Source organism: Rhipicephalus microplus, chromosome X (assembly GCF_043290135.1).
Source record: "Rhipicephalus microplus isolate Deutch F79 chromosome X, USDA_Rmic, whole genome shotgun sequence".
Taxonomy (NCBI): Eukaryota; Metazoa; Arthropoda; class Arachnida; order Ixodida; family Ixodidae; genus Rhipicephalus; species Rhipicephalus microplus.
In genome coordinates, this window is record NC_134710.1 from 87,682,237 (window position 1) to 87,695,218 (window position 12,982).

The following is a 12,982-nucleotide window of genomic DNA, read 5'->3' on the forward strand; positions in this document are numbered from 1 at the left end:
TTTCGACAATTTGTTCCCAGTTCCGCATTAAGTAGTGGTGGTGTAGGCGGAAAGAGGCTCTGGTTAAAAGTGCTTGTGAAAACAAAAATGCTATGCGTGACACCTAGCAGCCTGAAATGAGTAAACTCGCATCACCGAGTAAACTCGTACTCTTCTTTCTTTTATATATAGTGCGCTTTTTGCATAATGATGTGAAGGCCGGCCGCACAACCAGGATCGTATTGTTGTAGCCAGAGCTATAGATACAAGAACGGCCGTAATATCGAAATCGTGTGAAATACAGTTTTGTTATTTCTTGCTACGAAAGAGAATAGCACAGTTAACTTGATTCCGAAGAATGTGGGGCAGAATTTATGCAGCCTTTTTTTCCTAACCATTATTTATCCATAGCCGCTAACCATAACCATAACCATAACCACACAATAAAATTGTGTGGTTAGCACTGCGTACACGAGAGAGCCAGCTATGACTACAAACATATTTTATATTATCCTGCAATTGTTGCGCAAAAGTGTTACGGGCGTAATGAATCGAAAGCATGCAGAATATACCAGTGAAATTTGTGACACTTAAATACGTTCCCATCACTCACAATAGAATACATCTTGTGTGAGGCCGGCATCTTCACAATAACCGAAGAGTGGACAGTGTCTCGTATATGTTCATGACATAACTGGCTGAAACAGATGGGGCAGCGCCGGGTCCAAACTTTTCAGGCCTGGGCCGGGTATGGACCGTATTGAAAAAAAATCACCGGGCTGGGCTCGGGTGGGCCGGTGCATGAAGTTTTCGGACTGGGCTGGGCTCGGGCCGGAAAAATCGGCCCGTGCAGTGCTCGAACTTGTATCGCAATAATGTGTTGGCAATTTCCTTCTTCAGCAGCTGTCAGTGCAGAATTCCTCACGCATCACTGGTATAACACTCAATACCTAGGGTTAAAACAGCGCGCAGTCGTTGTCTTTCGTATGCACATGACTTCCGCATTTATGCTTACAGTAGTGTCAAACCAGCTCATCCTAAAGTTTGTACTACTAGGTGTTATATTGTTACACGGCATATTCAGCCAAGTGCCATTAAAGTAAACGACCGGTGAAAATAGTCTGCTGCAAGGACAGGGCCCAAAGGGTAGCGGCGCTCGTTGCTCTTCATGGAAGTCGCGGGGTTGAGCAAAATTTTACCCAAGCCTTGGCTGCATCCCGCTCCTTCGTGCTCAGCGTTCGAAAATGTAAAGTGGGAGATCGATTAACAGGATGTTCTTTGACGAATTTATGCCAATCATCGCAACTAGAGCCCAATCCTAGGTCTTCAAATCGGAAGATGCGCCACTTCTGATAAGGCGTGCAATAGTTTGATGATTCTGCTACTAGAAAAAAATACCATGTTGATTTTACTTGTGATGAAAACCATGAGGTTGCTAGAACATGTATTACCTGAAATCACGGCAATGGTAAAAGAGAGGCGATATAGAAGACGGTGACGAAATAGCTGAAGTATGCGGGGCATTCGTTCGCCTTGTTCATTTGCTTTGAAGAACTTTAAAAAGCGTTTTATTCAATATAACAGTGCCAACTAACGTGGCTATCGTGAATTGTACGCATAAACAACATACGAAAACAGGCTAAACGACTTTTAGCACACTCCGTTCGTTTCTAGCAACATGATCTAGATCATTTCATAACTCCTGAAACGCTTAATGGTGTAAACAAAAGAATTACTTCGCGACTACGCACACGGTACAACGAACAGTGGTTTGCTGGACATGCCTGTTAACTCAGTTCAAAGTTCAATGTTTCCATTTTATAAAGGGAGCTGGTTGGTCGACTTTTTATGGCTAACACTTTCAAGTGTTTCTCAAGTTCAAAACTATTGGACCTGGCCTCCTATATGAGTACCAGCTTACGCGTCATTTTAAACATGGAAAGACTAAAGGCTGGTGGACACCGGCGACTAGGAGCGGTCGCGCGACCATTCGCGACTGGCGACCAAAAAGCGACTGATGTTCACACCGGCAGGGGCTGCATGCGAGCGACCAGAAGTCGCAAAATCGGAGAGTCACGTCCAGATCTCGTTATCAGCGAGAACTCTGAAGACCGGCACCGATCAGCTGATCGCCACCAGCTGAGTGAGCAGAGCAAACCGAGCGCGCCGCATTTATAGTTTTCGTCCATTCTCGCTCAGCGTTCTCAAGAGCGTCAAGGAGTTCGATTCAAGCGACGAACAAGAGATTGTCATGGTGCTGGTGCGCTGTGCCATGGTGTCAGCGTTTGCATCACAGATGCCTCCAAAGGAAAAAAGCTGGTGGTGGGTGTGACCGTCCTTTCGATCGCGAGAGTTGGCCGGCCATGCAAGCCGCCTGCCTACCTTCCGAGCTGCGCTTAGACGACGAGGAGAATTTCCGAGAGTCGTACGTATTCAGAAACGTTCTTGAATTTATCTTGACTTGCCACGGCCGACAATGCAACACAAACGCGTCTCGAATGCGGTGTCTTTAGTCGGTGCCAAGGCATGATGCACAAACGCGTTCCAAAAGCGCTGCATTCAAGGCAGTGACAAGTCAAGTTCAAGAGAAAAACAATTCTGAATATGAGGGAAAGATAGTGCATATTTCATTGTCTCTTCATTTTGACGGTGTTTAGCTTCTTGCAAATGTCGCCATGTAAATTCCACACTTTGCTCGAGAAGCTGCGCCCCACCATCTCCAAGCCAAGTACTCCGTGATGGACATAGTGCCACAGACCCAGAGGAACGCACTCACTTGTATTTGGTGGCAGGAGGCCAGCGCAATGAGAAAACAAAAAAAGTCACTGCATTTCAAGCTGCTTGAAGAAAATTATAGGGCGAAGCTTTCGGAGGTGATTATGGTGATTAAAGTTGAGATAGTACTGAGACTGATTGGGGTTGTGATACTTATATAGTTTTTATTCAAAGAGATAGTGCTGAAACCGATTGTGATATAGCGGTGACTCTTCTTTATAGCTGATATGAGGTTCCGAGTTGCGGGTTACGTTTTGACTTCATAATCACAGCTTCATTAGCTATCGTCTCTCGTCTCTGGTGTAGAATTTTCTTGTTGGTATTGCTGTCTTGCATCCGCTTCAAGTTGTCTCAACTGCGCGTCATCTTGGCGTTTTCCCGCTTAGCCTTTGCTTCCTTATCCCTAGTCTGTGGTGTAGAACTTTGTTATCGCCGTCACCGCTTTGCATCCGTTTTCTTCTCTTTTGTCTCCGTGGTAGCTTCCCGTCGACGGCGACGCTGATACTCAGCACGTTGCGCTTTACTGCGTTCGTTCGTCTTCGTCTATATGAGAGAAGAGAATGTGTGGTATGGAACGTGGTTATATATATATATATATATATATATATATATATATATATATATATATATATATATATATATATATATATATATATATATATATATATATATATATGTATGTATAGCGTTGACAGCAGCGCCATCGCATCCACAATTAACCACAGCACCCTCTGTTGCTTGTAAGTTGAAGGTTACGTGGAAAATTGTTCAGAAATGTCAGACAGATGAAGACGTGTTACGGACAGACGGGAGACGGCGGACATCGTGGGGTCTTAAGAAGCCTCGCCCCTAAAAAAACAAAAACTGAACATCGCTGATTGGTTCCAGCAGCTTTGCGACTGCAGTCGCGCGACTAGAAAATTGGTTAGGAAGCGACTAGCCAAAGCAGTCGCTTGGCGACCGTTTGCGACCATTCGCGACTGTTTGCGACCAGTCGCAAGTGGTCGCGCGACCACTGCTAGTCGCCGGTGTGCACCAGCCTTAAGGGTATGTATAAGGAACATCGCGAACTTGTCAACCAACCAATCATATCGCTTGAACACACCGAATACTTGGCTGTTCCACAACTATGCATAAACTATTATAGTATTCAAACACTTTCCTAATGTTTTGCCTCAACACCATACAATTATAAGTTATTCCATCAAAGCATACGTCATTTTTTCGAAAAACGCAATAATAAATCTGATGTTATTAATTTTGAATTTGCTTCTGTATAGTTTGAAAAGGTGTTTATTGTTTATCTTTATCGGTTTTTCTTTATGTGTTTTAATCTTAATATTGCAACAAGTGAAAGTTATTGTCATAATGCTGCTCTAATTGTACAGGGAGGGGGGAGCAGTGAACTGCCTATACGCAGCTTTTATCCCAGAATCTTCGCTGTTTCTGTATGTTTTGTAACTAAGTGAAAATAAATTTGAATTTTAACTGAAAGATAACGTGTGCAGTAAGGTTTCTAGCCATTGAAAAGTAATAATGAAATAATTTTAATAAAACAAGTTAAGACACAAGTCAAAACAGATTTATTTTTCTTGCGAATGATCTCCGCGTAGACAGGTATCAAATCTGCAGAAAAAGACTTCATATCGAAGTATAAATATTTCAGCGCCGAAATTCACTGCATCGAGAAGCCTAGTAGCAAAAGTACAGCATACACCCGATCACTATATGCTTTCTTTTTAGGCGACATCAACCAGCGTGATGTTCTACGGAGTTTGCACTGACAGGATCAAAATTGCATCCAAGAAGGAACTTGTGTTTTTTTTTTCTTTTAGTATTTTTCTTATTAGCTTTTTACAATAAGTTTATTTGCACTTTTTCATCTTTTTTATTGTCTACATGATAGGAGTTCACCTGTTTATTCAGATAGCTGGTTTTATTGTACGCAAAAAACTTTTTGCTGGTTGCTGATTTTCATTTCTGCGTTGATTTTTAATTCCATTTTTGCTTTTTTGATCAACACAGGTATTTTTCCCTTAGGGCTTTCCTCACAATCTGCGCCGATTTTCGAAGGTCAGGAATCCTGCAAACCCGCTATTTTAGCCGCTTATTTGATGCCATTGAGTCTCTTTGCCACTTCGTTTTAATTGGGTTTTAGTGTAACTAGTAGTATTACATATTAAGATTGCATAGTTATACTTTTATATACCGTTTTGTAAAAAGTGTTCATTAGAGTGAAATTGAAACTGGAATATTCGCGGTGCTGACTTCTGCCAAACAAGTGTAGTGGAATGCAGTTCAGAAGTTTGAGAGAGTTTGTGGCGAACGAGAGCCGACGTACTACAACAGCAGAATGAACACAAGCACTGTAGTGGGCGCGTCAAACGGTGTCGTGCATGAGCGCGCGGCGGAGGAAGGCGTCCGTCGGACGTTCCAGCCATTGAGTGACGTGCGTTGTCTTTGCTTCTATTTGCAGCGAGCAGTGACCCCGTGCCGGAAGCCAGAGATGAGCGAGTGAGAAACCCAGCTGCGCAATGCTAGCCCTCGGAGAAGCGAACGGCTCGTGGGACAGCCAGGCATACAGCCTGGTGGACATATACAATGGCGCCAACACGTCATCCGTGGAGCTGGAGATCCTGAGCAACGGGACGGTGCTGGACATCGTGCGCGACGCGAACCTCTCACTGCTGGAGGAGAGCAACGCGACTTCAGCGACCGCAGAGTCGGCCCACGTTCAGCACGCAGCCCTTGGAGTGCTCCTGGGTTTCTTCTGTATCGCGACTGTGTTCGGTAACGTGCTTATCATGGTCTCCGTGGCCAAGGAGCAGTACCTGCACACCGTGACTAACTACTTTATTGCGTCATTAGCGACGGCGGACTGTCTGGTGGGCGCCGTGGTCATGCCGTTTTCGGCCATCCACGAAATTATGAACAAGTATTGGATATTCGGCCAGGACTTATGTGACGTCTGGCACTCCATCGATGTCCTGGCCAGCACTGCGTCCATCCTGAACCTGTGCGTCATATCGCTGGATCGCTATTGGGCCATCACCGATCCCATCAGCTACCCGTGCCGTATGACGCAGGCCAGGGCGACCACCCTGATCGCCGTCGTATGGGTCTGCTCCGCGCTCATCTCGTTTCCGGCCATCGCCTGGTGGCGGGCTGTGACCAAGCTGCCGCCTGCCGCTTTCCAGTGCGCGTTCACCGATGATGTGGGCTACTTGGTCTTCTCGTCGACCATATCCTTCTACGCACCACTTATGGTCATGGTGTTCACTTACTACCGCATTTACAAAGCCGCCGCCGAACAGACACGGAATCTCAAGCTCGGCTGCAAGCAGGTCCAGTCCTGCAATGGCGAAGAGTCGACCTCTGTGACTCTCAGAATCCACCGCGGAGGCATGCTCCAGACGGCCAATAACTACAAGGCAGTTTTTGCGACATCGAACGAAACCTTCGACCGAAACAACGCGAGCGGCACATCAAGAAATGTCAAGAACTTCTCGCTCAGCCGAAAGCTCGCTAAGCTCGCTAAAGAGCGCAAGGCTGCCAAGACGCTCGCCATCGTCATGGGAGTTTTCATTCTGTGTTGGCTGCCGTTTTTCGTCACTAATATCCTGATGGGTATTTGCGGTGAGGCGTGCGTAACGCAACCGGACCTCGTGTTCTCCACGGTCACCTGGCTCGGCTGGATCAATTCGGGCATGAATCCAGTCATCTACGCATGCTGGAGCAGAGACTTTCGACGAGCTTTTGCAAATGTACTCTGCTGTTGCTGCCCTGGCTACTTTCGAAAGAGACAGCGTCGCCGCGACCGGCTTCGACGAATGATCAAGGAGGACGCCAGTCTGCGCTCGCACAGCATCGAGGAGGCTGTCCTATAGCGGCCGTCTTGGGACGTTGCCTAGCCGCTTGTCGCTTGCCTTGCATAGCTGGCAGCGCAGCCGACTGCTGAAGAAGCTGTTCTGATCGCGGTACGGGCCATTTTGCGTTACATCTCAAATTCTTGAGTTCGTCTGGCTGATCAGCTAAGTTCGCGTACCGCAACAGCTTGATTTGAATTAGCTTATCTCTCACTTCGAGTAACCGAGCAGGACTATATGAACTTGTTGCAGCTCTGTCATTTCGGCTAAGTGCATTGGTGCCCATTAAGCCAAGAAGTTTATGCAGTTGAAAATTATTAGTTTCTTAACCAGCACGACTTCTTTACACACGCGCAAATCGAGGATAACAAACCTCTAGGAAACTCAGTAGCCCTAGAACACCATTTTCGGACCATGCAAAACTGAAAGTGCAAACATATTGCAGAGAAACATTAATCCGTATGGACAACAAAATGTGTTAGGAGCAACAAGGTGGGGAGCACTAAGTGGCACACGTATAAATTGGGTAGAATCTAGTTGCTTAATCGATGACAGTATAAGCAACACTACGCTAGCTGTAACATCTTCTGTCGTCGATGACAACTTCGTATGACTTCAGCACCTGCGTAGGAATCCCTCCTGTGAGGTTCCGCTAGGTGTAACATATCTTGAATATGATAAGCCATGCATGCATGCTAGGTAGGCAGTAACGTCGCGCGAACTTTTTGGCACTCGGACATTTCTTTGTAATACCACTGCCGAGGCTTTTCGAGAGTCATTTTTATGCCAGAAACATACCCAATATATTACGTGATGTCCAGACACATTGGTACAAAGTTAATATTTATCTGTCAATTACATGCAAAAAAACAACAGTGAAATGCTCAGCTAATAAAAAAGTATCCTCAATTATGTGGTTTCGCACTCCTGATGCACGCTTTGTTTCATAAAATAATCTGCAGGTTGCACAAAGCAAACCAAGAAAAAAATGTGTGTTGATCTTGAGGAGAAATGAAGAGAAACGGGAATTGTCACAAAGCCAGAGAATGCTTTGTTGCATCTTGCTCTTGTATGCTGCATTTTCCCTCCCATATTCATGAGACTATCAATAGCAGCGTACACACTATCGAGTTGTTCAGCCATGGTGCGCACTTTTGTAAGCGCAGTGAACCGAGCTCACGTTTATCTCTGCATCAGTGAGAATCTGATGCAGCAACTACCTTACGAGACATCACGTAAGTAACGAGCTCAATCAAGTATATTTTTGTGATGTGATGTTTATTATAGCACTTGTTGTAGCTCCTGTGTGTAACGTGGATTCATCGCACACTTTCTTGTCATCAAGCCCGTAAAAAGGCGAAATAATCCATCCTTACATAAGTGTGTACTTAAGAAGAAGCTGGCGTCCTGACACGACACCAGCTGCTTCTTTCCTATGCCAGTTTCAAGAAATGACAATTGTCCATTTGACTCATATCAGGCTGCTGATATGCATTGCGCACAAGTAGTTATTTTTCCGCATCAGTGAGTTTACATTACCTTTGGACAGACCGTTGCTGTGTCGATAGTCCATTGTGTAACATACAAGAGTATATATGCTGCGTGTGTTATGTTACCGTATATGCTGGTGTCAACTTTTTTGTGTGCATACTAAAAACTTATCTATCGTTGAACGCTTGTACATAGCTATAAGTATGAACGTCGTGGTGTATTGAAATTTATTAACTCTTCTTTGTCAGGACACAAATGTCACTGCACATTTGAGGATTGTGAATGAAGTCGACTGAAAAGAGAAGGGCCAGGCTGTCATTGTTTCCAAAGCCTTGTGCCATGATCTCCCACATTACGTCTCACGTTTTGAGTGGTTTACAAGCTCAAAAAGAGCAATTCTTTGTTATTTGTGAATTTAACGTGGATTAACAACTCTAGCATTTAGACTATTGCTGTTAAACGTTACTATGTATTTCATACTTCACGGCGTTGTTGTTATTCAAGTCCGCGTGCACAAAGAACGTCTGTTGTGTTTATTTCCCTCAGTCGTTGCTCGACATCTGGTGAAGGCGTCTAGTTGTAGTGTTTTTGCTTCTAGTCTTACCACGTCTATGTTAATTCATTTGTTACTGATGTGAAAATTCAGCATAATCTGTGTGTTAGCGCATCTTTGATGCTGATTTTGATACTGTGTTTTATGTTGTCTACTGCGAGCATTCAATCAATCGATTTTTGTTATGTTCATTGTATATTACATTTCCGTAAGCATGGGAACAGTATTTTATGTTTGGATGGTGCCAAAACTGATTTAAATGCTGTCATGCTATTCATTGCGCATCATGGCATGTTAAATCATCTAACTTATTTTATTTTTACTTTGCACTTCTTTGAACACCACTGTTCTTTGTACCCCAATATCTATTCTCAATATTGAAACTGTCATGCTTGCCTGTTCGTATCAGTGAACCGACATTGTAACAAAAGGCAGTGTCATACGCTGTCAAGTTTCTCTGTAACCCAACCTGTCGTGCAGTGTATGTCGTGAAGGTCCAGCGTATTTCTTCAGCTTAATCTGCATATAACTTTGAGGACTAAGGTGAGACCAACATTAATAGATACTTTCAGTTGTCAAACTGCCACGGCGCTTAACCCCTTTTTGTCGCGCCCACAGAGCGGCGCGCCCAGCGCTCTCATCCCGAGGGCGAGTGATGTGAGCAACCATGGAGAAACAAAAAGAAAGGAGGGAGCATTACGTCACGCAGCCAGCCTTGGCAAGCCAATCCGTTTTGAAGCCAGCCGTGTGAGCCCAACACGTGACCTTTTGTGGTGAGATCACGCAAGCAACGAGGCTTGCTGAGACTTAGAGAGAGTGGCACTCAGTAACTTTTATACAGCACGAGCTGGTTCGGCGCAGACCGGCCGGCTCACGATGGATGTTCAAAAAGGAAACACCACCGAAAGCACTAAAACCTATCGCACGCTCTGACGTTTAGGTCAGGCGTTTGGCCGACACAGGGGGGGGGGGGGGGGGGCTTCAATTAGCTTCACTTGTGTGACGTAATGCTCCCTCCTTTCATTTTCTTCCTTCATGCGAGCAACGCTGGTAGAGGCAACGGGCACAGGCGCCGAAGCACGCGCCTTTTTTTGTTGTTGTTGTTGCTCGTGTTGGTTATCTATGCACCAAGGTTTCCGCGTGCCTTGTGAGAAAATTCACCATCTAGCTCTAAACAGGACATGAGGCAATGCGATGGGGTGAGGGGGGTGGTTCGCACCGCGTTTGCACTGGTTTGACTAGGTGCTTCTCTTAAGGATTTCATTATTGTTGCAAATTTAGTGTGATCGTCATATTTAGTGTTATTTAGTAGCTTCGCCACCGTCTAAGCTCGAGCGTTGAAATTGTCTAGCGAGGCGTTCTGCACGGGCGTTGGAGTCGCGTCAGCTCGACGCTGACGCTTGGCTTCAACGTCGGTGTTTCGTACGGCGGGGTTTGCTTGCCGACGCTGCCGGTGCGTTTCGCCATGTCGAACCCGCATTTCATCTGCAGCAGTTTACCGCCGATGTATATGTTTGCGCTGGGCTTCCCTAGACCTGAGCTCGAGCGCGCTTCCCGACGTTTTTAGCGCTTCAGCGTGTCGAGCCTTCCGCTGCTCCATCCACTTCTCTGCGATCTTACCGAGCATCTAATGCTTAGAAAATGTAAGTGGGAGAGGCCACAGTCTTTTACACAGCCACTTTCGCAGGGCCCAACGTGCCAGCGCGTGCTAGCACGTCGTGAGTAGGATAGAACGCCATCACATGTTCGCATGCGCAGTAAGGATGGTCTCGGCGCACACCAGATTGAACCCCGCTCTAAGATGCTTTGCATCTAATATGCCTCGGCGTCATTAATTGTAATCAGCTGCAGGAGTCACTACGACAAAGTACAATCTTCGAGTGAGAAGAGGAATATCTTCAGGCCACCGAAGACTACTTGACGTCTTCGCGAATGGCAGCGCACCATTGCGAGGCAGAACAAGGAACTTACTAGCTATTGCGTCATGTGGGACCTGCACGTCCAGCCAGAAGACCTCGTTAAATATTTGATCCAAAACGTATGGTGAAGTAGTATGCCATTTGATAACTTGACGCTAAAAGAAAACGCTGTACCATGTCTCTTTCTCGATCGCCCGAAACCATCATCGTCATCATCATCCTGACTACGTACGCTGCAAGACAAAGGCCTCCCTCATGTTCGGCCAATCAACTCGGTCCTGTACTCGCTGCTGCCACTTTACACCAGCAAACATCTTAATCTCATCTACCCACCTAACTTTCTGTCTCCCCCTAACCAGCTTGCCTTCTCTAATCCACTCAGTTACCCTTAATGACCAGTGGTTATCCTGCCAACACGCTACATGCCTGGCGCATATCCATTTCCTCTTCATGATTTTGACTATGATGTCCTTAACTGCGGTTTGTTGTCTGATCCATTCTGTTGTCTTCTTGTCTTTTAAGGTTATACCTATCATTTTTCTTTCCGTCGCTTGCTGCGTCGTCCTCAATTTAAGCTGGACCCTCTTTGTAAGTCTCCAGGCTTCTGCTCCGTAGGTGGGTACCGGCAAGATGCAGCTGTTATATACCTTCACCTTGAGGGTTTGTGGCAATCTACCAGCAATGATTTGAGAGTGCTTGCCTAATGTGCTCCGCCCCATTCTTATTCTTCTAGTTACTTCAATCTCGGGGTTCGGCTCCGCGGTTATTACCTGTCCTAAGTAGACGTAGTCTCTTACAACCCCAAGTGCACTATTACTGATCTCGAAGCGCTGTTCTCTTTCGAGGTTGGAGTGCATTAATTTCGTTTTCTGCAGATTAATTTTAAGACCTACCTTTCTGCTCTCCCTGTCTAACTCAGTAATCATAAGTTGTCATTTGTCCCTTGAGATACTCAGCAATGCAAATCATCGGTGAAACGCAGGTTACTAAGGTACTCTCCATCAACTCTTATTCCTAACTCTTTCCATTCTAGGCCTCTGAAAAGTTCCTCTAAACACGCAGTAAATCGAATTGAGGAGATTGTGTCCCCCTGTCTTACACCTTTCTTGATTGATATTTTGTTGCTTTCTTTATGGAGCACTATGGTGGCAGCTGATCCTCTGTAGAGTTCTTCCAGGATCTTTATATATGCTTCGTTGACGCCCTGACTCCGCAGTGTCTGCATGACCGCTGAAATTTCTACTGAATCAAACGCCTTCTCGTAATCTTTGAAGGCTATGTATGATGGTTGGCTGTATTCTGAGCATTTCTCTATTACCTTATTGATAGTATGAAGGTGGTTGATTGTTGGGTAGCCTATTTGAAATCCTGCTTGTTCCTTTGGTTGATTTAATTCTAATGTTGCCTTCATTCTCTTAGCAATTACCTTTGTAGATAGCTTTTATACGACAGAGAGCAATCTGATAAGCCTGTAGTTCTTCGAGTCCTTGTCATCTTCTTTCTTGTGTATTAAGATGATGTTTGCATTCTTCGAAGATTGTGGTACACTTCCCGTCAGGAGACACTTCGTAAACCGGGTGGCTAGTTTTTTAAAACAATCTCTCCTCCGTCTTTCAGCTGGTCTGATGTTACCTGATCCTCACGAGCAGCTTTGTGTCTTTGCATTCCTTCCAAGGCTTTTATGTCCTCTTCAAGCATTACTGGTGGGATGTTATGTGGCGTACTGTTAAGTAATTATTAAGGTTTTGGTTGTCCCGGCTACTGTACAGATCTCTGCAAAACTCCTCCGCTATTTTCACTAGCCTATTCATATTGGTAGTTGCTTTGCATTCCTTGTCCCTTAGTGCATACATCATCGTTTGCCTATCCCAAGTTTTTTTTTCACTGTTCTGACGCTTCCTCCGTTCATCAGAGCGTGTTCAATTCCCTCAATGCTATGCCTTCTTACATTGGATACCTTAAGCTTATTATTCAACTTCGAAAGCTCTGCCAATTCTAATTTGTCTGTTGTGGTAGTTGAGGCTTTTATGCTTTGACGCTTCTTAGTGAGGTTCTTTGTCTCCGGGGACAGCTTCCCAGTGTCCTGTCTAACTACCGTACCTCCAACGTCTACTGCACAATCCATAATAATACTCGTCAGATTATCATTCATTGCGTCATCGCTAAAGCTGATTTCCTCGATAAGAGCCCAGTATATGTTCTGACGCGAGACTCCCTGTACTTTCCTTCTCAGTGCACGCTCGTTGATTGGCTTCTTGCGTATCAGTTTCTGTGGTTTCTTCTTCAAGTCTTGGTGAATTCGAGACCTTGCCATTCTATGATCACTGCATGGTACCTTCCTGAGCAATTACACATGCTGCATGATGCCTGAGTGTGCACTCAGTATAAAGTCTATTTCT

General features: G+C 45.2%; 1 protein-coding gene across 2 annotated transcripts in view; it reads left to right on the plus strand.

The window, feature by feature from the left end:
* The window catches only part of Dop1R2 (dopamine receptor 2), a 403,319-nt gene extending 393,686 nt beyond the window's left edge, over nt 1–9,633 (plus strand). For both annotated transcript variants that reach the window (XM_075877252.1, XM_037427371.2), the window contains exon 3: nt 5,231–9,633. In XM_075877252.1, the coding sequence (XP_075733367.1) occupies nt 5,289–6,641 (1,353 nt within the window). In that variant the 5' untranslated portion in view covers nt 5,231–5,288 and the 3' untranslated portion in view covers nt 6,642–9,633. The remainder of the gene's footprint in view (nt 1–5,230) is intronic.
* The last annotated feature ends 3,349 nt before the right edge of the window (nt 9,634–12,982 follow it).